This window comes from Malaclemys terrapin, chromosome 7 (assembly GCF_027887155.1).
Source record: "Malaclemys terrapin pileata isolate rMalTer1 chromosome 7, rMalTer1.hap1, whole genome shotgun sequence".
In the NCBI taxonomy this organism is placed as follows: Eukaryota; Metazoa; Chordata; order Testudines; family Emydidae; genus Malaclemys; species Malaclemys terrapin.
The window spans coordinates 114,851,659-114,876,829 of record NC_071511.1 but is presented as its reverse complement, the minus strand read 5'-3'; the positions used below and the strand labels follow the sequence as shown (position 1 = coordinate 114,876,829).

The 25,171-nt window shown below is 44.3% G+C and overlaps 1 protein-coding gene across 8 annotated transcripts in view; it reads left to right on the top strand.

Moving 5' to 3' along the window:
- The window catches only part of ATRNL1 (attractin like 1), a 991,165-nt gene that overhangs the window by 492,723 nt on the left and 473,271 nt on the right, over nucleotides 1-25,171 (top strand). The window contains exons 25-26 of one of the 8 annotated variants that reach the window (XR_008445623.1): nucleotides 17,485-17,713; nucleotides 18,979-22,838. The exons of 6 other annotated variants lie outside the window; for them this stretch is intronic. Coding sequence is in view for 1 of the 2 variants with exons in the window: in XM_054034057.1 (XP_053890032.1) it covers nucleotides 17,485-17,538 (54 nt within the window). In the remaining variant the exon portion in view is untranslated. Of the gene's footprint in view, nucleotides 1-17,484; nucleotides 18,032-18,978; nucleotides 22,839-25,171 lie in introns of those variants that run through there. One more of the 8 variants, XM_054034057.1, reaches the window with a different exon arrangement.

The following is a 25,171-nucleotide window of genomic DNA, read 5'->3' as shown; positions in this document are numbered from 1 at the left end:
CTACCTGGACTGAGCCTAAATTCAGGACGATGGGCTAAAACAGTTACCTTCAAACCATAAAGGAACCTGACACAGAAACATCACCATTTAGCTTGTATATTCTCTAACACTGGGTAAGCCTAAAATTAGTCAGGCATTCTCTCCTATGCACCAGACCTATTGTGTGAAGATGGGACTGCCTCTTCTGCCAGAAATCCCTCATGGTTGGCACTCTTAAATAATATAACCTATGTATGAGTCAACCGGTCATTTCTTCTCTCATAATGCAAGAGCTGAGGATACCTGAATCACCCTTCTAAGACAAACCATTATTAAGAAGACATAATCCTATAATGTTCATCTAGTACCATGCCAGCTTGCTGTGAACTCTGCCTGAAGATCTATGTTGTCACGGGGGATGCAGTACCCCACAATCTTGAGGAAGAAGAAGCCGAAAGACAAAATCAGTACCTGAAAATACCTGATCGTCTCATCCATGTTCTGCTCTAAAACTTCGGCATACTGATGTAAGAGAGAATGAAAACTACCAACTTCTGGAATTGCTGACCTGGTCATATCAAGTATGGCCACTACTTGGCTTATAAATGAATGTGGGGTTTTGCCTAGTGAGTGAGACCCTATTTTTAAGTACCACTGCAGACTGATAGCCTGTTAGTATTCTCCCTTCCCCATGCATTAACAACCAAGAGTCTGGGCAAACCACCATAGCTCGGGATGCTCTCGGAGTGAATAAGTGCCCCTCAAACTCTCTCTTCTTCTCTGAGTGCTTGTCCATATATTTTCCACTCTTGGAGTGCATGTACCCCATGTACTCAAGCTCTTTTTTTGGACAGCAGTGTTTGTTGAAGCTGCACTTGTGCCCTAGACGTCAGAGTCTGTGTCTCTTGCTCACTGTGCGACTAATACTTTGTACTATAAATAGTTGTTGAGATGTTTAGTGTTGGTGAGTCATAGTTATTAGTCTTTTATGCCCTTTATTATAAAAAACAAAAAATAATAGTTTCTTAATTTCTCTACCGTGACTTTCCCAGTAACATGTCCAGCCCTTATGGCAGAGCCAAAGTCTCCTGGGTTTAAAATCTGCCCAGTGTGTGATGTTGTGATGCTGCTTAATCTTGGTAATGCAAGGTGCCTATTCCTCTTGGGAGGAAGGAACACTATTCTGCCAAGAGGCAGAGACTTAGGTCACCCTCTCCAGGTCTAGCAAGAAAAGGCAGAGATCCCCTCATCCTTCCTCTCTTATAGAGGGCTTAAAGCCTAAAATGGGCCTGTCTGGCATCTCCTCAGGCACTAGTCATTGTGCTTCTGAACTAGCTCAGTCAAACATCAGGTGTCACCCAGTACTGATCCCTCAACACCGAGCCTCTTGACACTGGCAACTTCAGTACCCACCACTCCTGTACGGATGGCTTGTATCTACCTGCACATAGCACTGCCGTTCTTGTTTGCAAAAACTTTTACCATTATGAGTAACTGTAGTGTCCTGGGGCCTGGCTAAATCACCTCTACTTTCATCTGGGGCAAAGATACCATCCTCCCTACTAGCCATTGCCCCAGTATAGTGCTGAGCACGTTAGCAGGACTAGCCCCCTGTAAACTGATATTTATGTGGGACTCCAATTATGACTGCTCTGCTTCTGGAACTGGAATATGCTTTAGAGTATTGACTACAAGGTGTAGCCAATTGATTGACTACACTCAGTTTGTTCAAGAGGCCAAATAACCAAACATAGCCAAATTTATTGTCTAAAAACAAAGCAATACACTACAAAAAGGAGACTTACATACCCACCTTCTGGGAAGTAAATTCTCGCAGTGTGTTCACCTTTTATGGAAGGTATGCTTCAAAGATATGCATTTCAGCTACTAGTATTTCTGGTATGATTTTACAAGTAACAAAACTCTTTATACATCACTTAAAGTTTAATTCACTTGTTTGTGCCAGCTTTGTCCTTGGTATCTCCCTATATATTTCCATATCTTGTTTTGAATACTACATTCCAAGTGTTGACGTGCCATGAAAGTACTCCCTAATTATACTCGGTGCGAAGTATTTATGAGTCTTTGCTTTGACAAGTTTCCTATTTTTTAATGTCACAGCTGACTTCAGCATTGCAAAGTGTGAAACTGCAGAAAAACCTAAGAGTCTCTGGATTAAGTTTAGAAGTGTGAGCAACAAGGGTGATGTCATGATGTGAATCTGCTATAGACCACCAGACCGGGGGGATGAGGTGGACGAGGCTTTCTTCAGGCAACTAACAGAAGTTGCTAGATCACAGGCCCTAGGTCTCATAGGGGACTTTAATCATCCCGATATCTGCTGGGAGAGCAATACAGCAGTGCACAGACAATCCAAGAAGTTTTGGGAAAGTGTAGGGCACAATTTACCGGTGCAAGTGCTGGAGGAACCAAGTAGGGGCAGAGCTCTTCTGGACCTGCTGCTCACAAACAGGGAAGAATTAGTAGGGGAAGCAAAAGTTGATGGGAATTTGGGAGGCGGTGACCATGAGATGGTCAAGTTCAGGATCCTGACACAAGGAAGAAAGGAGAGCAGCAGAATATGGACCCTGGACTTCAAAAAAGCAGACTTTGACTCCCTCAGGGAACTGATGGACAGGATCCCCTGGGAGAATAACATGAGGGGGAAAGGAGTCCAGGAGAGCTGGCTGTATTTTAAAGAATCCTTATTGAGGTTGCAGGAACAAACCATCCCGATGTATAGAAAGAATAGTAAATATGGCAGGCAACCAGCTTGGCTTAACAGTGAAATCCTTGCTGATCTTAAACACAAAAAAGACGCTTACAAGAAGTGGAAGCTTGGACAAATGACCAGGAAGGAGTATAAAAATATTGCTCAGGAATGCAGGAGTGAAATCAGGAAGGCCAAATCACACTTGGAGTTGCAGCTAGCAAGGGATATCAAGAGTAACAAGAAGGGTTTCCACAGGTATGTTAGCAACAAGAAGAAGGTTAAGGAAAGTGTGGGCCCCTTACTGAATGGGGGAGGCAACCTAGTGACAGAGGATGTGGAAAAAGCTAATGTACTCAATGCTTTCTTTGCCTTTGTCTTCACAAACAAGGCCAGCTCCCAGACTACTGCACTAGGAAGCACCGTATGGGGAGGAGGTGACCAGCCCTCTGTGGAGAAAGAAGTGGTTCAGGACTATTTAGAAAAGCTGGATGAGCACAAGTCCATGGGGCCGGATGCGCTGCATCCAAGGGTACTAAAGGAGTTGGTGGACGTGACTGCAGAGCCATTGGCCATTATCTTTGAAAACTCATGGTGATCGGGGGAGGTCCCAGATGATTTGGAAAAAAGGCAAATATAGTGCCCATCTTTAAAAAAGGGAAGAAGGAGGACCCAGGGAACTACAAGCCAGTCAGCCTCACCTCAGTCCCTGGAAAAATCATGGAGCAGGTCCTCAAGGAATCAATTTTGAAGCACGGAGAGGAAAGTGATCAGGAACAGTCAGCATGGATTCACCAAGGGCAAGTCATGCATGACTAATCTAATTGTCTTCCATGATGAGAAAACTGGCTCTGTGGATGAAGGGAAAGCAGTGGATGTGTTATTCCTTGACTTTAGCAAAGCTTTTGATACAGTCTCCCACAGTATTCTTGCCAGCAAATTAAAGAAGAATGGGCTGGATGAATGGACTATAAGGTGGATAGAAAGCTGGCTAGATCATTGGGCTCAACCAGTAGTGATCAATGGCTCCATGTCTAGTTGGCAGCCAGTATCAAGCGGAGTGCCCCAAGGGTAGGTCCTGGGACTGGTTTTGTTCAATATTTTCATTAATGATTTGGAGGATAGCGCGGACTGCATCCTCAGCAAGTTTGCTGAAGACACTAAACTGGGAGGAGCGGTAGATACACTGGAGGATAGGGATAGGATACAGAGGGACCTAGACAAATTAGAGGATTGGGCCAAAAGAAATCTGATGAGGTTCAACAAGGACGAGTGCAGAGTCCTGCACTTAGGACGGAAGAATCCAATGCACTGCTACAGACTAGGGACCAAGTGGCTCGGCAGCAGTTCTGCAGAAAAGGACCTAGGGGTTACAGTGGACGAGAAGCTGGATGAGAGTCAACAGTGTGTTCTTGTTGCCAAGAAGGCTAACGGAATTTGGGGCTGTATAAGTAGGGGCATTGCCAGCAGATCGAGGGACGTGATCATTCCCCTTTATTTGGCATTGGTGAGGCCTCATTTGGAACCCACACTACAAGAAGGATGTGGAAAAATTGGAAAGAGTCCAGCGGAGGGCAACAAAAGTGATTAGGGGGCTGGAGCACCTGACTTATGAGGAGAGGCTGAGGGAACTGGGATTATTTAGTCTGCAGAAGAGAAGAATAAGGGGGGATTTGATAGCTGCTTTCAACTACCTGAAAGGGGGGGTCCAAAGAGGATGGATCTAGACTGTTCTCAGTGATAGCAGATGACAGAACAAGGAGTAATGGTCTCAAGTTGCAGTGGGGGAGGTTTAGGTTGGATATTAGTAAAAGCTTTTCACTAAGAGGGTGTTGAAGCACTGGAATGGGTTACCTAGGGAGGTGTTGGAATCTCCTTCCTTAGAGGTTTTTAAGGTCAGGCTTGGGATGATTTAGTTGGGGATTGGTCCTGCTTTGAGCAGGGAGTTGGACTGGATGACCTCCTGAGGTCTCTTCCAACCCTGATATTCTGTGATTCTAAGTGTTGTAGGATGCTTGACATGAATGAACAGAATTGTGGGAAAAGCATAATACATTCAGCTAACATAACTTCCGGATATATAGATAGATAATTTGTGTTATATTAGTACGGTGCACATAACGCCTATTACGGTGGCATAGAATATACCTAACAAGAGTCATAGAGTTTTGGTCCAGAAAGGATCACCGGATCATCTAGTCTGAGCTTCTGAATATCACAGGCCACTAGACCCTTGCAGTTATCCTGTATGAACCCTCCCTTGATTCACGGGACTGGTACACAGCTCTCAACATCCAAGATGCCTATTTTCATATAGCATCTATCCTACTCATAGGAAATACCTGAGTCTCCAATTGAGGAATTTCCTTTCCCAAGAGAGAGCTCAGCCATTTGGGAACAGCACCAAGGGCCTTCACCAAATATGTGGCAATGGCAGTATGTCACTTGAGAAAATGGGTCAAGGTTTCCCATACCTGAACAACTGGCTCATTTGAGGGAAATCTTCACAACATGTGACCAACTCCATTCATCAGATATTTCTGTTCTTTGCGTCCCGGGGACTGAGTGTTAGTGAAGAGAAGTCATTGTTAGTCCCTCCCAGAGGATAGAATTCATAAAAACAGTAGTAGATTCCACAACTGTAAAGGCTTATCTACCTCAAGACATATTCAACACCATTGTAGATCTTGTCAGTCAGCTACAAGCTCATCAACAAACATCAGTAAGATCCTGACACAGACGTCTAGGGCACATAGCCTCCTGCTTATGCATAACACAGCATGCCAGACTTCACCTTTGCAGTATACAAGGGTGGTTGAAATCTGTATATCGTCCCCCAGAGACATCATAGAATCATAGAAACGTAGGGTTGGAAAGGACCTCAAGAGTCCAAGGCTCACATCTTCTGTATCTTCAGATATCTGCCCAGTTCAGACATCATAAGCATGCAGTTTCCTCCAAGAGTACTATCATAATTAAGCTAGTGGAATGATCCTCTAAAGGTATGCAAGTGGATATCCTTCCCTCCACCATTGCGATCCAAGATGCTGGTGAGATATGTCTCCATTGTAGGGTGGGAAGCTCACCTAGACCATCTCCAGATATAAGGACGCTGGTCTCCTCAAGAGGATAGCGTATACATAAATGTTCTAGAATTGAGAGCTATTCAGCTGGTTTGCATGGCATTCCTTCCAATACTGGGAAAGCTAACTATTGAGATCATGACAAATAGCAACAAAGCAATGTTTTATATCAGCAGTCAGGGAGGAGCAAGATCTAGCCCTTGCTATTTATGCCTTCTGTTAGGGGGCACAAGGACACCTTGCACACAGGAATAGCCCCAGTGACCACTGCTGGCCAAAAGAATCAAAACTTGAGCGCATGGAGTGCCTGTGCTCCAAGAGTGGACTATATCTTGATACAAATCTCAAAGAATTGCAGTTACTATATGGTAAGTAACCATTTCATCAATTTTTCAGAGAAGTAAATGCAGGATAACCCACCAAGCACCCAAAAGAAATCACAGGTGAGCATTGCATGTCTCAATAAATTAGTAAAAATGCTCATTGCTTTGAAAAAGGCTATTAGAAACTATAGGTGTTCTGATACCTTATCAGAGTGACTTTCCACGCTTTGGATGGCACTTTTTTTTGTGGAAATGTGCATTTGTGGATACAACAAAACATTCCTCCAATATCAACCAGACTGCTGGCCACCTAAGATCAAATCTGGAAGAAAAGAAAAAATTGGAAAATCAAAATTTCATTTTTCTGAAATAACCAATCTCTCCATCAGTCTACAGGCTTTAAGTCACTTACACATCTATAGGAACTGTGGCTTCACCAATTGCTCCAAAGGCCCCATTCTGATTTTCATAGTGATGCTCCAGTGAACCTCTGGAAAAACATGTCATCACATCCTTTATCTTCTAAGTCACTATGTATAATATTGCTGACTGAGCACCACCCTGGTTATTGAACCCAGCTGAAAGAAAAATACCCAACCTGGAGCAGTTTCCTGACATGCAAAATTCAGAGATCCTACCAGGAACTGCAAATGACTCAACTTTTTGATTTCAGTGTATCCTAAACTAAAGCCATAAGCTTTGTGATCCTTTCTGGTGGGTGTTCTGGCCTCTGAATCCAGTTCAAAACAGAGATATCTTAAAGCTTCTGAGTTTTTTTCCTCAGCCTGAAGGACTGCTAACTTGATGGCTATTTGCTGGAAAGATGTTGATAGGCACCAAGCACAATTAGTGTCTGAAATCACCTTTCTGTCCCTTTCATATGTCCTTAACCCGCACCAACAAAAAGTCTTTAAGTAGTGAGTCACTGAATCTAGCCTTTGCTTCTCTAATATGTGCATTCAAGAAATAAACCTCCTAAAAGCAGCATATAGGATTATACTGCAAATGAGCATGGCCTTGCCAAACAAAATTAATCAGTGATATAAACCCCATCAAGTCAAAATCACCTAGATGGTAATGGTCAAAGGTGAAACTCAGACTTCATTATGCTTCGTTACTAATGCTTGCACTCATGTGCCTGCCCAGTGCTCACAGAGCAACCAAAAGAGGCATACCTGCCAGAACATAAATTGGGATCAATGAAGTCCATTAATTAATTGTCCTATGGGGATGGTTAATCAAGTTGAATCCCCCTGCTGTTTTTATAGGTAATGCAGTGTCACCTTCAAATGCCACATCCGGTTCCATGAATTGGGACCATTGTGCCTGGCTGTTGCTGGCTTGTAGTACAGACCACTGGTGAAAAATAGGCATTCTGGAAGCTCCTGACAGTCCAGACTACTCTCTGATAATATAAAATATTGACCTGTGTGACTAAAAGACATAAGACACATAAGTCTGGAGTTTAAAAAACAATTTGATTCTTATGGTTTGCATTTGCCAGTCTTTTTTATTTATTTGTCTTTGTCAATCATCATCATCATCATCATCATATTCCATTGTCTGAGCATGGAACATCTATCATTAACTTCTATTTATGGCCAACATTTGTCCTCTGATATACATGTGGGATTCCTATTGACTGTCATGGGAGTTCTGTGCGTGTACCACAAGTCAAATTTTTTTCCAGGATAAAGTTTTAAATAAAAATCTAAAGTGACAATGAAAAGCACAAGTTATTTGTACAACTTTTTCCAGCAGATTACTTAAGATGTAAAAGAAAGATCTGTAATAAAGTCAAACAAGACTGAGCACATAATGTAAAAACAAGTTTTCTAGCATTAATGATCTAGAGAAATGATTAAAAAAACAACAACAACAAAAATCCATATTCTCTGGGAATCTTCTTGTAGCTACTAATTTGCTGGCATCCTCTCTTTCTTACCCTGAAGTTCCCACATAAAATGTTACTCTTCAGAGGTCATGCACTAGAGGAGTCAGAACTATCAGAGGTGCCATCCAGCAAATGGTTTGTGAGAATCAGGTGATTCTTTTTGTAACATCTTAAGCAACTTACTTGCTGATATCAGTCTGGATGATGTGGAAAGAACACAAAATCCTCTCTCTGGTAATGGAATTTGAAGGTTGCAACTTTTATTGAAATGCAGTAACTTTGACTTCATTGCTAAATTGCAGCCACTGGTCAACGTAACAAGTAATCGTAAAGCCTGAGGGCACCCATCATGTGTCTACAACCCCAAGGAGATGAAATATGAAGCTACAATTCCCAAACCACATTAGTTTTATAGAGGAATATCTATCTCCTCGTGGGAGGCTGAAGACCTTTGCAAGACAGTAAGACTTTCCTCCATTCCCTACATTATTACCCCCAATGACCCTTAGCACATCCATTCCCCAATCTTCATATGTTTTATGGGAAAGAACACCTTGGCAACCAAAGTTGTCTGCAAGGGTTTTCCACCACAGGAGATGTCAACAGATGGCTTGATCATTCACTGCCTGCAAAGTAACAAAAACATATGTATCCCAGAACAAATGTTCATAAAACACTGGCCCAGTTGTCCATTCAGTGAGTCCATTCAGTGTCCATTCCGTCTTTATTCTTAAGGGCAGGCAGTAACTTTGCTGCCTCCTGATTAGTTGCTCTCAGGGATCTATCTACCCTGTCAGAATTACCTGCACTTCTCCAAATCCACTGTGGAAGCAGTTAGGGCCACTAGCTGGACCTGTGCCTCAAGAGCTAGAGTTCCCTCCATCAGGGGCCCATAATGAATGCCAGTGTTGTGATGGTAGCCCCAATTCCAGAGGATTATGTGCTGCCATGTATATCCTAATACCAACATGGGGCAAGTTGCGCGGTCTCCATCCTGTGACCCCATACTAAATCTGATCATCATTTGAGGATAAAAACACCAATTACCCAGTGGCCAGTGTTTAGCTGGAAGGGTCTCAGACTGAGTCCAGGAATAGTCCATTCAGATACAAGTACTCAGAAAAAAGCCAGAATAAAGGCGTCACTGAACAACAGACCTTCCTACCAGTTATCAGGCACACTCCCTAAAGTAAATAAAAGGGTCCCAAGTATATGGGCTGTATGTGGCGGGGCAGTGCTCCCCAGCTGGCAAAGTGCTACACTTCATAATGAAGATGTGATCTGAGGTCGTGATCGTGAGATCCCCCTTTTCTGTGTGCAAATTCTTCCTAAAGGAACTGTATGTAATTTTGAAATAATGCTTAGTTATTAATTATTTTCTAAGAAAAACAGCCATCTCAGTTATGTTTCCACAACAGTATTTCATAGAGCAATTACTCGTACAGTGAAGTTAGACATGCTGTTAAAATGAAGTTAGAATGCTCCAGTGTATTGTAAGGAATTAATTTAATCATTCCAATGAAACTTGTTGAAAGTTTTACTGGTGTGTTATTTGGTTCTTTTTCTGTATTAATGCTTCTAAGTTGAAAAAAAATCATGGCATCCTGTATTAGTTTCAAAAACAGCAAAAAGGAATTAATCTAGTTATAGTTATAGATTTGATTTGTATTTTATTTGCATGTAATAGAGGGAACTAAGGATGTTGTAGAGTGCTTTAAGCACTCAGGACTACTTCACATCACAGATTTCTATGGTGTTATATTTAAAAAAGAAAGAGAAAATCAGCACTGTTTTGATGACACTGGTTCCTGTTTCAGAGCTCAGAAGGTTTTATTTCCCATGTTAATAGACTGAACTTTCCAACTGAAGAAGCAGCTTAATAAAAGTCAAGAAGCACATTTGTCCTCATAAAAAAAAATTTACTCAGTGTAGCATATTTAATTATTTTAGCATTCTTTGTTTTGGAGTTAATTTTGAATATTTAACATTCTTGACTGACAAATACTGATGTAAAAGCTCTGAGGAATAGAAGTTATCAGTAATTGTCATGAGGAATTAAAACAATCTTTTGTTAATGATGTACCACAAATTCAATTACTTAATTAAAATGAAAACATAAGCCTTTGTATTGTAAATCTTTTTAGAATTTTGCAAAGGTCATTGGATGGAATTTTCACTTGGAAATGTGTGTATATATAAATATACCAGGGTCTGTAGAGAACCTTTTCCCAGCAGTGGTTGCATACATCAATTTGATAACTGTGATTTACAGCAAAAGGTTCAATTTCTAAGTACCTTATTGGTTTTCAGAGAGGCTGCCTAATAAATGCATATGGCTGTGTGTGAAGTCATTATAATTCTTGAAATACCAAGTGGGTATTGATAATATAATTGTAAGACACATTAGCTTCCTAAAATGACTTAGATTTTTATATTGACTGTAAGGAAGTATCAATCTTCTAATAATGCAAACAAAATTTATGAAATTCCATAACCAGGCTGATAGACACTTGCACCCAGTTCTGCAAGGAGATGAACACTTCCTTTGAGGTGCTGAATACTCTCAAATTTCATTGAAGTTAATGGGTTTTGAGGCAACCAACACATTGCAGGATCCTGCCCTTTGTAGGACTAAATCTGTTGTCAAAAAAGGGCTCAGTGACGTGGAATAAGAATGAATTTTCAACCTTTAAATATGACTTTCAGTATCCATGGAAAACTCTTGATTGAGGTCACAATTTTAAAGCCACTTAAATGTAAGTGTATGATTATTGCCATTTATTTTATTGTTATGATGTCCAAAAGTGTTGTGTCCCCTTTGAAGAACAAATAAGTCATCATTTGTGCCACAGGGAACTTAAAATTTAATTTTAGGTGTGTCGTGAATGAGAATAAAAACAAGGTCGGGAAAGGAAGTGAGGTTAAGGAAGCATAGGGGTTACAATAATAAAATTACAAAGTTATTCATTTATGTTGTGTACACATCTAGATGATTCCAGTAAATTATCAGCTAATTCCCTTCTTGCAGGTGGCATACTAAAAATATTTGGCTTGTTTTAAACAAACAAACAAAAAGCAAAAATCCAGATGTATATTTTATGAACATATCCTGTTTATATCTAGTAAAAATCTATATGGAACATATTGTAAAGATAGATTCATTTTTAATTTTTTAAAATTCATAAGTGAACTATGTTCTGGTGAATCTTTCCATTAATCATTGCTAGAAGAAAAAGAACCCTGGCGGATAGACACAATGTGATACGTGCACTGAAATCAATGGGACTCCAACACCTGGGTAAGGATTTGCCTGTGTGGAATGCCTTGCAGGACTAGGGCCTTAAATTGCACAACACTCAATTTTCTACTATATTTCATTATTATGTATCATTATTGAAAATGTATATTTTATAGATGCATTATTAAAATATATTTTTTTAAATTTTGATTAATAGATTAGATGAATATGATTAGTTAATGGAGGTGGAAACTACTATATAAATGCTGAGTGTTATAGGGTTACCATTCGTCCGGATTCCCCCAGACATGTCTGGCTTTTTTGAGTTAAAAATAGCGTCCGGGGGGAATTTGTCAATGTCCGGACTTCCCCTCCCCCCCCCCCCCCATACAGAGCGTGCGTGCGGCTTACAGAGCAGCCGGGGCTCCGAGAGCCAGAGCCCTTCCTTCACTTCCCCCTCCTCTCTCCTGAAACTTGACAGCACTCCCCTCCTCCCCCTCCCTCCCTGCATTCACAGATCGCAGGCCGTTTGCCGTCTGGAGCTCCGACCCTGCTCCCCTCCCCCGCTGTCGAGCGCACTGCTCTGCAGCACAGTAAGGGGGCCGGGGGCCAGAGAAGCGGCAGGGAGGTTCGGGGGGGGGGTAGTCAAGAGACAGGGAACGGGGGAGGGTTGGATGGGTCAGGAGTTCGGGGGGAGCTGTCTGGGGGTTGGGGGTGTAAGGTTTTGGGCAGTCTGGGTACAGGTGGGGGGGTTTCTCAGGAGGGGGCAGTTAGGGGACAAAGAACAGGGAGGCTTAGGTAGGGGGTGGGGTTCTGGAGGGCAGTTAGGAGCAGGGGTCCCAGGAGGGGGCAGTCAGGGGACAAGGAGCGGGGGGGGTCGGGAGTTCGGGGGGGAGCTTTCTGGGGGGGGGGGTGGATAAGGTTTTGGGCAGTCAGGGTGCAGGTAGGAGGTAGGGTCCTGGGGGGCAGTTGGGGGGGGGTCTTAGGAAGGGGCAGTTAGGGGATAAGGAACAGGGAGGCTTAGGTAGGGGGTGGGGTTCTGGAGGGCAGTTAGGAGCAGGGGTCCCAGGAGGGGGCAGTCAGGGGACAGGGAGCAGAGGGGTTTAGATGGGTCAGGAGTTCTGGGGGGGGGGTGGGAGTGTGGATAAGGGTTGGGGCAGTCAGGGGACAGGTAGGGGGTAGGGTCCTAGGGGGCCAGTTAGGATGTGGGGAAGGTCTCAGGAGGGGGCAGTCAGGGGACAAGAGGCAGGGAGGCTTAGGGAGGGGGTGGAGTCCTGGGGGGCAGTCAGGGGACAAGGAGTGGGGGGGAGGGTTGGGGGTTCTGAGAGGGCAGGAAGTGGGAGGGAGTGGAAGGGGATGGAGCGGGGCTAGGACAGGATGGGGCGGGGCTAGGACAGGGGCGGGGCTAGGGCGGGCTCCTCCTGTCCTCTTTTTTGATTGTTGAAATATGGTAAACCTAGAGTGTTATCATAATTATGATGATGATTATCTTTTTCTTTCTGATACATTTAAATATAGTCTAAAACCTGAAACCTAAAATTGGGCAAATTAACTCTTCATAGTAGCAGTAGTAATTTATTTCATTTTAGTCACAATGCCAGTTATGACAGTAACAGATGATAACACTATGTGCTGGTCATATAAAATATTCATGATATGAACATATCCAATATAAAATTTTCAGAAATAATTTTCACATCAATAGCAGATGAAACGTGAGAATATCCAGAAGCATTGCTAGAATTTGATGGCATTATCCAGCTGTTGTCTGATGACTAGATAACACCTTTATTTCTTTGATATATAATGATGGTGCTTTTGAAATTTGTGTTAAAATGAATTAGTGCATGGGTACTAACAATGTGATGTCAACTGCTAAACTGCTCCAGTAAGTGTGTATTTCATTACTGCTGCTCGCATGCTTCTTTCTTCCAGTCCCCCCTTCCCCTGCCTGCGGGTTTAATATGGCTATCAAGAATATCTGTAAATTTTGAAATAGTGAGACAACTGTTATTTCTCAGTGAGCAGAAGCACTATAAACAGTTTAGCTGATGGTTTAAAAAAGGACCAAAACACCTAATTAAGAGATAGTCTTCAATGATGCACAGTTTTAATCTCTGTATAATTTGAATGGCTAAAATAAGAACTCTGATAACTGATGTGCCAATTGGAGAAAAAAAGCTATACAAACAGACCAAGGCACTGTCCATGGGTAGTTGTATTACACAATAGAGATATGTAGATAGCTTATATTTGCAAATACTCTATTCCGTCTCTGATGTTTTGTAACCAGATATTGAGATTTTCTTCTGTAATTTCCATTTCCCTTATCTAGTTAATTAAGAAAATTGTAGTTATAACATTTAGAATTTAGTAGGAAATATTCCTCAAAGAGAGCTCTTACTTGTTCTGGGCTTCTGTCAATATGGGGAAATAAAGCAATTGCCTTTCTTTTACACCATGCAAAGGGGAGAAATAAACTTTTCTGCACATGACAGTGTGCAGAAGCCTGGTCATACATTTAAAAAAATATATAACCCCTTCAAAGATTAAGAACTTTGTCAGCATAAAATCTACATGGGCTGAGCCATGCATGCCCAGGAAGGTCACAGATAATGGCGCCAATGCAGTCTGAGTTATTTAAAAGTGAGGGTTTGGACCGCAGTGAAGCACAAAAGAAATAAACAGATTTATTCCCTGGAGGAATATTACAGAGCCACTGAGGAGAAAGATAGCTCACTGCCTCCTGTTTATCATTATTTTCAATCCTTGGGCCCTTCAGTTCTTTTCAACAACCAGGCACTAGGCAGTCAGTAGAAGTTACTGTAGCTCTAGGTCTGTAGTATCTTTTCTCAGTGGTCATAAGTGTGATGAGGGAGACCCTGGCATGTGGACTATGATGGTGTCTTAAGAAAAAAAGAAGCTTTTGAGTAGAAGAGAGGCATTCTATTTCTCTTTTTTTCCACTCTGTTCTTGGGGCCTAATGTACATCTTTCTTTCTTTTGTGCTGAGAGAGCTGGGGCAAACTCCTTATCTGATCAGTATTTGTTTTTCTCAAAGGTAGGAGATTAATCTTCCAACTCTATAGCCAACATGTTCATTTCCATGATAAACTGAGATAATGTGATCGGAATTGGAATTGGCCGGGGTAATGGATTTTTTCGATAAATGGATAAGGAAGAACCAGGGCCCATACCAGCTGCAGGGGTCAACCTGGGATGAGATTAAAAAGAAATGGAGGCAGTGTTAGGGGACCCAGAGGGGTGGCGGGTGGCTGAGGACCCCACCGTCCTTGGTATATGGGTAGTGGAAGAAGGTCCATGCCCATGGAACTGGATGCCTTCCAGGGAAAGGAGGCACTTCAGTCCACTTGTGAGAGGTTTGAAGTAAGGGCAGCATTATGGGAAGCTGCCAGTAATCTTTCATGTTTGGTGCTGCTTCAGCAAGGGCTGCTGAAGGGTTGTAAATTAGTTAGGGGTGGTTAAAGATGATTTGGCACAACAGGGGTTATAGTCAAAAGCAGAATTAACAGACTACGTTTAGAGACAGGAGCTGGGACTTGGTCCTGGGGGAGTGGAGGCAAAAAAAAAAAAAGTTTCAAAGTGAAAAATGGCAGGGTTTGCAGGAGCAGGTAACGACCCTCACTCTGCTCCCAGGCCAGAATGAAAACCTGGGGGTAAGGGTTCCCAATTGTTTCAACCCAGGGAGCCTACTCTTGGCTCAGAGCGAACTATAACTATAGCACTAACGGTTTTGTTCAGTACCTTCATTAATGATCTGGAGGATGGCGTGGACTGCACTCTCAGCAAGTTTGCAGATGACACTAAACTGGGAGGAGTGGTAGATACGCTGGAGGGTAGGGACAGGATACAGAGGAACCTAGACAAATTAGAGGATTGGGCCAAAAGAAACCTGATGAGGTTCAACAAGGACAAGTGCAGAGTCCTGCACTTAGGACAGAAGTATCCCCTGCACTGTTACAGACTAGGGACCGAATGGCTAGGAGGCAGTTCTGCAGAAAAGGAACTAGCAGTTACAGTGGACGAGAAGCTGGATATGAGTTGACAGTGTGCCCTTTTTCCCAAGAAGGCTAACGGCATTTTGGGCTGTATAAGTAGGGGCATTGCCAGCAGACTGAGGGACGTGATCATTCCCCTCTATTCAACATTGGTGAGGCCTCATCTGGAGTACTGTGTCCAGTTTTGGGTCCCACACTACAAAAAGGATCTGAAAAAATTGGAAAAAGTCCAGCGGAGGGCAACAAAAATTATTAAGGGGCTGGAACACAGGACTTATGAGGAGAGGCTGAGGGAACTGGGATTATTTAGTCTGCAGAAGAGAAGAATGAGGGGGGATTTGATAGCTGCTTTCAGCTACCTGAAAGGGGGTTCCAAAGAGGATGGATCTAGACTGTTCTCAGTGGTATCTGATGACAGAACAAGGAGTAATGGTCTCAAGTTGCAGTTGGGGAGGTTTAGGTTGGATATTGGGAAACACTTTTTCACTAGGAGGGTGGTGAAGCACTGGAATGGGTTACCTAGGGAGGTGGTGGAATCTCCTTCCTTAGAGGTTTTTAAGGTCAGGCTTGACAAAGCCCTGGCTGGGATGATTTAGTTGGGAATTGGTCCTGCTTTGAGCAGAGGGTTGGACTAGATGACCTCCTGAGTTCCCATCCAACCCTGATATTCTATGATTCTATATTCTTTTCTTGTTTTCCTTCTTCTTTCTCTCAGTTTACTTAATTTGCTGCTGGTAGGCTGTACTTTAAACTGACCTCACAGGGTTAATTGGTTTGTTTCCACCTCTTCCCCTTCTTCTTGCCCCCCTCCCCCCCCCCCCAGCCTTTCCACACTTTTGTTTTTCTGAAGTTTTAATGGAGGGTACTTTGGATACTTATGTGAAATGCCTCTTTTTTGTGTGTGTGGCAAATTATGAAGGAGGTCTGCTGTATTCCACTGGAATTTTTTGGAGTAAAAGATCCATGTGCAACCATGGAGACAAATGTTTTACTGCCTTTTTGAACAGTCTCAAGGTAAAGACAGCACAAGTTAAGGCAGCTGTGTGGCAATAATTGTACTTGGTGGCTGAGTTGTTACAGGCAAATTGCACTATCTTAAAGAACTAAATGTAGGAGTAAGTGATTTAAAGGAGTAAGTAAAAAGTTACAAATAACTTTTGCAGAAATTAATAATACAAAGTTTGCAGGAAAGTAAACATGTGGGAGTTGTGGAAATAGTAAAAAGTAACAGTTGTGAAGATGTTAAAGAGTAACAGTTGTGGTGTTACAAGAAGGAAGTTTTTGATTTGATAAAATCCAGTTATATGAATGTAACTGTATGTGGAACTCTGTTCAGTCACATTGGATGGAAGCTTGGTAATTAAATTATACAAGGGAATCAGGTAGAGTGGCTACTACCACTACTATGTTTTTGTCCCCAGAAGTCTTTACAGCTGTTCTGAGAAAAAATGGGCCCTTTTCCCACAGAAATGGTCTATAAGGGATGGCAGCAGGCGGAGAGATAATCTGATCAAAATTATTTGACTATTGAGTAATGTAATCAAAATCACGAAAGGAATGTAGGGGCTTTCTATTCGAACTTAACTTGGCTGCCCCGGCTTCTCTCTGGTTGTACAAGATGGGAGTGTAATCGGGGTACAGTTGTGTAAAAAAAATATAATTGCAGTGTAAGGGATGTTATGCAAAAGAGAATTTTGTGTGTGTGTGAGATTATGTAAGGTATTAAGGACCTAAACTGATACTCCTGGTTTGTAAACCTCTTGTTTTGTAGGTTTAAAATGTATTGGTTTGGTTCTGCTTTGTTTTGTTTTGTTTATAATTCCACTGAAAATCCATTTGAATCATTCAAAGTGGCAAAACTCACAAACACTTTTTGCCAGACAGAGGTAACTAGTGTTGTTTGGGTTTGATATTTAGCATTTAACCCTTAAGGGTATCTCACTACTTTATAAAGTTCAAAACCAAAGTTATGGTTGTAGTAAGGGGCAGCCAGAACCAAGAGAATGGAGAAAAAATATGAATTCCTTTTTTTTTTTTTTGTCACAAAAGAAACAGTTAAAATTGATATGGCTAATATAATGTTATGGAGGTTAAACTATGGAAGGAATGTGCATTTTCCCAGGACGTGTGCAGTGTATATTAGAGAAAGAGTAAAAGAAATGCAGACAAAACATGTACTTAATTAAAATCCTATTAGGGCTCCAAAAGAAGTCACAATAGGTTGTGCTCTCTTTTTCAGATCTCTGTGCATGCTTTGGAGCAGGAGATGAAAGTGAAAAGTAATCAGAACTAAGCACGCAAAACCTGCAGGTGCAGCTTGTTGCAACTGCCAGCAACTGAACACATTAAGATCTTGACCCTGTCAAAGGAGGAGAGGCAGTGTTTTGGTGGTGGCTCGGATGTTGGACTATACTGCAGTGGTCAGGACTCTCGGTGTTGCTGTGGATTATTATGGCAGCTGGTGTATTGTTAAGTATACTTGTGTAACGTTGCATATGGAGATAACCTACAAGTAATGTAGTAAGCTCCCCTCCTCCCCAGTGTACTAGACAACCCGGACCCAACCTTCTCGGGCCCACTATAATGGGAAGTGTGGAACACTAATTGGAATAGGTGTGGTATGCCTGTATAAGAGAAGGTGCAGGGCACTATACTACACAAGAGGCAGTGGGACAAATGGAATATCGACACCTTCCACCTTGATGCTTGGCCCTATCAGGAAATGTGTCACCATATGTTCTATGCTTTTCCAGGGATATCTGGGCAGGAGGATCCCAAAAGAAAAAAAGGGGTGGAATGTTAGGATAGATATTCAGGCCTGTCTGCAAAGACTTAGACTTTAAAAATTTAGGTGTATTCTTATAACTTAGCTAGTTATAGAGGTACAAAACAAGAATCAAAATCAGTGTGCCTGTTTATAGGCCTTCTCTCACTATGATAGTCTAAGGCCTTGTTCTTAGGCTAAGGCCTTTGGCTAAAAAGCAGGGGCAGCCATAAGATGGGAAGTGAACGGTCACGTCCTCACCAGTAACATTGAAATAAGGCAGTTTTGGGCTTTTAAAAAGGTGATCCAATTATCACCTCCAGAGAAAGGGAAGAGCCTAGAAGATTTAAAGAAAACTTAGTTTGATAGCATCCTGTCTGGCAAGAACTCACTTATCAATGGCTGGGGTGTAAAATCCTCATTTCTTTGTTGTTCTATCACTATAGTCCCCACTTCCCTATTGTTTGTCTGTATAATTTCTGTCTGGTTCTGTGTGCTGTATAATTAATTTTGTTGGGTGTAAACCAATTAAGGTGGTGGGATATAATTGGTTAGATAATCATGTTGCAATATTGGTTAGTTAAATTTCAGTAAAATGATTGGTTAAGGTATAGCTAAGCAGAGCTCAAGTTTTACTATGTAGGCTTTGGCTACACTTGCAGATGTACAGCACTGTGAGTTAAACCTGACTTCATGCAGCTGAGTAGAGAAAGCGCTGCAGTCTGTCCACACTGACAGCTGCCCAGCGCACTGTCACGGCCACATTTGCGGCAATTGCAGCGCTATTGGGAGCAGTGCATTATGGGCAGCTATCCCACAGAGCACCTTTTCCCATTCTGGCGCCGTGGTTGTGGGAAGGGGGAGTGGGTGCGGGGCATTCTGGGTCCTGTCCCAACGCCCCATGATGCATCGGTTTGCATCCCAGAAATCCCTTTGTTTCCGTTCACCTTTGGCAACATCTTTCAACAGTTTCTGTGCAGCGCGATCTGTGTGCGGGAAATGGAGCCTGAACTGCTGAGGCGTATGCTGACTTATCTCGCCAGCACGTCACGTTTGGTTGTCGAACTATTCCTTAAGATCCAAAGTGACAGTGAGAGTGAGGAGTCCGACGATGCTATCGAGTCGTGTAACATGTACGACACGAAATTGCTTGTGGCATTCACGGACGTGCTCAGCACCATGGAACGCCACTTTTGGGCTCGGGAAACAAGCACCGAGTGGTGGGATCACATCGTCATGGAAGTCTGGGATGACGAGCAATGGCTGCAGAATTTTCGGATGAGAAAAGCCACTTTCATGGGACTGTGAGGAGCTTGCCCCCACCCTGCGGCGCAAGGACACGAGATTGAGAGCTGCCCTGCCAGTGGAGAAGCCGGTGGCTATTGCAGTCTGGAAGCTGGCAACTGCAGTCAGCTACCGGTCGGTTGCAAACCAGTTTGGAGTGGGAAAGTTGACCGTTGGAATTGTGTTGATGCAAGTTTGAAAGGCCATTAATCGCATCCTACTCAGAAGAACCGTGACTCTGGGTAACGTGCAGGAAATAGTGGATGGCTTTGCACAAATGGGGTTCCCTAACTGTGGAGGGGCGATAGATGGGACGCACATTCCTATTCTGGCACCACCCCACCTAGGATCCGAGTACGTTAATCGGAAGGGGTATTTCTCTATGGTTCTTCAGGTGCTTGTGGATCACCGTGGGCATTTCATTGACATTAACACAGGCTGGCCTGGAAAGGTGCATGATGCACGCATCTTTCGGAACACTTGGCTGTTCAGGGAGATTCAGGCCGGGACTTTTTTCCCAGAGCAGAAGATCACGGTAGGGGAAGTTGAAATGCCCATTGTGATCCTTGGAGATCCCACTTACCCGTTAATGCTGTGACTCATGAAACCCTACACAGGGAGCCTTGACAGCAGCAAGGAACGGTTCAACTACAGGCTGAGCCGGTGCCGAATGACTGTGGAGTGTGCCTTTGGCCGTTTAAAGGGCCGCTGGCGATCTCTGTATGCGAAGCTGGACTTGGCCGAAAACAGCATCCCCCCGGTTATATCTGCGTGCTGTGCCCTCCATAATATTTGTGACGGGAAGGGTGAAAGCTTCACTCAGGCATGGACCTCCAAGGTTCAAAACCTGGAGGCTGAATTTGCACAGGCAGAGAGCAGGGCAATTACAGGGGGCCAGCGCGGGGCTGAAAGGATTAGGGATGCCTTGAGGGAGCAATTTGAGGCTGAAACCCAGCAGTGATATCTGGTGCCCTGCACGGGAGTGAAGTGCAGTAGTTCCAATCTTTAGGAATCAGTGTCTGCTAAGCAGACAAGCAGACTTGCAGTGCCTGTTTATTTCCTAGGCTAAGGAGTCTTTTACTTTATGCAATAATAAAGAATATTTTCAAAGCCAAAGAATCCATTTATTGAAAAGAAAAAAAAATTATTTATTGAAAAGAAACAAGGGGGTGGAGTGGGGAATGGTACAATCGCAGATTCACGTATGTCCTGACTGGTGTGCTGTGCAGTGAGTGCTGCACTTCAGGATAGCTATTCTGCATGGTGATGGGGGTTGAGTGCAGAGGGTAAGGGTCGTGGTTTTCAGGGCTGGGTGGTGAAGATACTGGTGTTGGAGGCAGCAGGTGGCGTGAAGAACACGGAAGTTGGGGAAAGTGGGTTGGAGGTGACAGTGGGGCACAACGGAAAGAGTTTTGGGACAAGGGCTGTGGGGGGGGTGGGTGGCGTTTGCGTTTGTGGTACTGCTCCTCTTTCTGCATGGCTACGAGCTCCTGGATAGCGTCTGCTTGGCGCTCCAGGATGCTTATGAGCCGATCCATGCTTTGCTGCCGGTGCTTCGTGCTTTGCCGCTGGTGCGCTGCGTTTTCCTGGTGGATCCTGCTTTCTCTCTCCCTCCAGTTCTGTGCTTTCTCATTCTCTTTAATAGATTGCTGCATCACTTCTTGCAGTATGACTACTTCGCTCTTTCGCGGTCTCTTCCTGAGTCTTTGCAGTCTCTGAGCAGGCGATAAGAGGGACGGCTGAGGTCTCAAGGTTGATGCTGCTGTATAGGCAAAATGCAACATTTAACAGAGGCAGCATTGTTTATACCAGACAGAGTAATGATTCCCCCTGCACTTAAGGAGTAGAAAACACACAGGGTCTACACAATAGCATAATTTTCCCGTCCGAAACAGAGCACACATATCCCACGGGAGCCTCAAAATGGTGAGTAAGGGGGACTGATTGTTTCAGGGCTGCACTGTCCTCTGGGTTTCTGTGCCTTGGGGAGAGCCAACAGCTTCAGGGGGCACCTACACTGAACATTGTCCCAACATTTTCCACAGGAGTTCGTCCTGGACGATATCTCACTGCTGAGGGTGACCTGGGAAGCAAGGGAGGGTCTTCTACTGCAATGCAGCTTCCGCCCTGGCCCATATGCAGCTTGCCTGTGTGCAGCAATGGTCCCCCCGCCCCTCACGGTACAGTGGCGTGGACACGTTAGCCTGGCTGGGACAAGGACCACGGTGGCTCTCCCAATAAACCTGCGCAAGCACATTGCACACATTCTGGATGAGACATTTGAGGAGCTTACCGAGGCCGATTACTGCAATATGATAAACCACATCAATGCACTATTCCACATCTAGGCATGCATGCCTAACCCTCCTCTCCCAAAGAGCCCGCACCGAAAAAATTCCTTCCCCCCCCAAAAAAACCCCTTACCGGGAACCTGCTCTTCTGTTTGTCCTCCACCACGTACCGGCCGCTGTGACTGGCTACCTTCCTCCTGGCTTGAGAAGAGCTCCTGGCTGCATGGCTCCAGGGATTCCGGGGTGTCTCCATCCGGGCCACTACCATCACTCCTGTTTTCCTCCTCCTCCTCTCCCTCCCCCCCCACACTGGCTCTGAAGTGTCCATGGTGGTGCTCGGAGTTGAGGTGGGGTTAACTTCAAGTATCGCATCCAGCTCTTTGTAGAATCGGCAGGTCACGGGGGGAGCACCCGAGCGGCCGTTTGCATCGCGGGCTTTGCGGTAGGCACTCCGCAGCTCCTTCACTTTAATCCTCCACTGCAGGGCGTCCCGGTCATGGCCTCTTTCCATCATGTCCTTTGATACTTTCCCGAAGGTATCGTAATTCCTACGGCTGTAGCGCAGCTGGGACTGGACAGCTTCCTCCCCCCAAACACTGAGGTCCAGCAACTCGCCATTGCTCCATGCTGGGGCTCGCTTGGTGCGTGGAGGCATGGTCACCTGGAAAGATTCGCTGATGGCACTCCACGCCATGCCTGGCTGAGCAAACAGGAAGGGGATTTTTTAAATTCCCGGGGAATGTAAAGGGTGGGTCACATGGTTGGTTACCTGAGGCGAGGGCAGTAGAGTTTGAACTGATGACCAGAGTGGCTAGAACAGGCATTGTGGGATACTGCCGAATAATTCTGGAGGCCATTCACAGCGCATTGGGCGGCCACACTGGCGCCGCAGCACTGCAGCAGCAGCGCAATACATGCTATTCCTCTCAGGGAGGAGGAGTACATGCAGCGCTGCAACCACGGAGATACAGCACTGCAAATGCCTTGCCAGTGTGGACGGGGAGTGAGTTACAGCGCTGGGGGCGGCTTTACCGCACTGTAACTCGCAAGTGTAGCCAAGGCCATAGTCTGCAGTCAATCAGGAAGTAGCGGGGGGGAATTGGAATCATGTTTTGCTAAGGGTGGGGAATGGGAACAGGGATATAGGCAAGGTTCTGTGGCATCAGAACTGGGAAGGGGGACACTGAGGAAGGAAATTGGAATCATTGCTTGCTGAAAGTTCACCCCAATAAACATAAAATTGTTTGCACCTTTGGACTTTGGGTATTGCTGCTCTCTGTTCACGCGAGAAGGACCAGGGAACGGGAGAGTGAAGAAATAAGCCCTCTAACAGTAGGGGATTAATCTTCCAACCTACAGCCAACGTGTTCATTTCCATGATAAACTGCAAAAACCAATATGAGTCAGTGAGACTCCAGTGTCTTGTACATCCATTTTATTTTTTCTAATTCCCAAATCAAAGGATAGTCTAAGGCCCATTTTGGATCTTTGCAATCTCAAATTTATCAAGTACGTGAGATTCTGCATGGTTTCTCCAGCATCTGTCATTCCCTCCCTGGATCAAAACAATTGGTTTTCTCCCCTTGATTTTCATGGTGCTCACTTTCACATCTCAGTCTGACCCAGTCACAGGAAGTTTCTGAGCTTCGTGGTAATGGGCAATTATTATCAACACACTGTACTTCCGTTTGGCTTATCATCAGCTCCTTGCATGTTCACAAAATGCATGGCTGTGGTGGTGACATTCTTGAGGAGAACAGGATACACGTCTTCCCTTACCTAAATGACTGGCTTTTCCAAAGCCCATCCCATCTTCAGGTCCTCCATTAAATCCAGTTTATTCTCCGTCTCTTTGACTGTCTGCAGCTTATCTTGAACATAGAGAAATCAACATTAGGTCCCACACAGAAGCTTGAATTCCTCAGAGCCTTACTCGACTCCATATTAGCAAATGCCTTCCATCCTTAGGAAAGGTATCGAACTATTTGTGAAATGTATGAGTCTCTCAGGTCTCACCCATCCACCGTAGCTCAAGTGTGCCTCATGTTGCTAGGTCACATGGCTGCACGTACTTATGTACCATGAATGCAAGTCTGTGCTTTCGCTCTCTTCAAGCCTGGCTAATATCAGTCTACCAACACAGCTGACACCATCTGAACAAACTGGTCCAAATTCTTCCCATGGCCCTGTATTCTTTAGGCTAGCCCACACAACATATGTCCAAGGGTCCCATTCCCCTGTCCTCTCCCAACAAAGACTAGTGTTGTAATTAGTGCCTCTACAGTTGGGTGAGGTGTTCACCTGGATGGTTCATGGATCCAGGGTTTATGGACAGAATAGGAAGCGAGGCGTCATATCAATGGCCTGTAACTTCTTGCCATTTACAAAGCTTGCCAGGCCTTCTTCCCTCTTATCAACGGCTCATTGACAATACAACAGCCATGAATTGTCTCAACAAACAGCAGGTGGTGGGGAGGAGGTGCTTGGTTCAGATAGCTCTGTCAGGAGGTGATGACCCTCTGGGACTTTTGCCTCAAACAGAACATTACTCCCACAGCAGCTCACTTACTTGGTTTCCAAAATTAGCTGGACAATTTTCTGAGCAGAGAGTTCTCTCATAATCAAAAGGAGTCCTCACAGAACAGTGTATTGAGGACTATTTTTCAAGCCTGGCGCATACCATCAATCAATGTGTTTGCTGCAAGAGACAACAGCGAGTGCCATCAGTTTTGTTCTCAGTCAACAGTCCTCCTCCTCAGAGACTTTCTATCCACTCAACAAGGTATCAGGAAACATCCACAGCTTTTCTCAAAGCTATTCCTATACTGGATGTTTGTAGGGCTGCCCCGTGCTCCATCATACATACATTTACTTGTACACCATCATGACAGCCTCAAGGGAAGATGCAAACTTTGGCAAAGTGATACTACAGTCACTGTTTAAATAGAATCATAGAATCATAGAATATCAGCGTTGGAAGGGACCTCAAGAGGTCATCTAGTCCAACCCCCTGCTCAAAGCAGGACCAATTCCCAGCTAAATCATCCCAGCCAGGGCTTTGTCAAGCCGGGCCTTAAAAACCTCCAAGGAAGGAGACTCCACCACCTCCCTAGGTAACGCATTCCAGTGTTTCACCACCCTCCTAGTGAAATAGTTTTTCCTGATATCCAACCTGGACCTCCCCCACTGCAACTTGAGACCATTGCTCCTTGTTCTGTCATCTGCCACCACTGAGAACAGCCGAGCTCCATCCTCTTTGGAACCCCCCTTCAGGTAGTTGAAGGCTGCTATCAAATCCCCCCTCATTCTTCTCTTCTGGAGACTAAACAATCCCAGTTCTCTCAGCCTCTCCTCATAAGTCATGTGCTCCAGACCCCTAATCATTTTTGTTGCCCTCCGCTGGACTCTTTCCAATTTTTCCACATCCTTCTTGTAGTGTGGGGACCAAAACTGGACACAGTATTCCAGATGAGGCCTCACCAATGTCGAATAAAGGGGAACGATCACGTTCCTCGATCTGCTGGCAATGCCCCTACTTATACAGCCCAAAATGCCGTTAGCCTTCTTGGCAACAAGAGCACACTGTT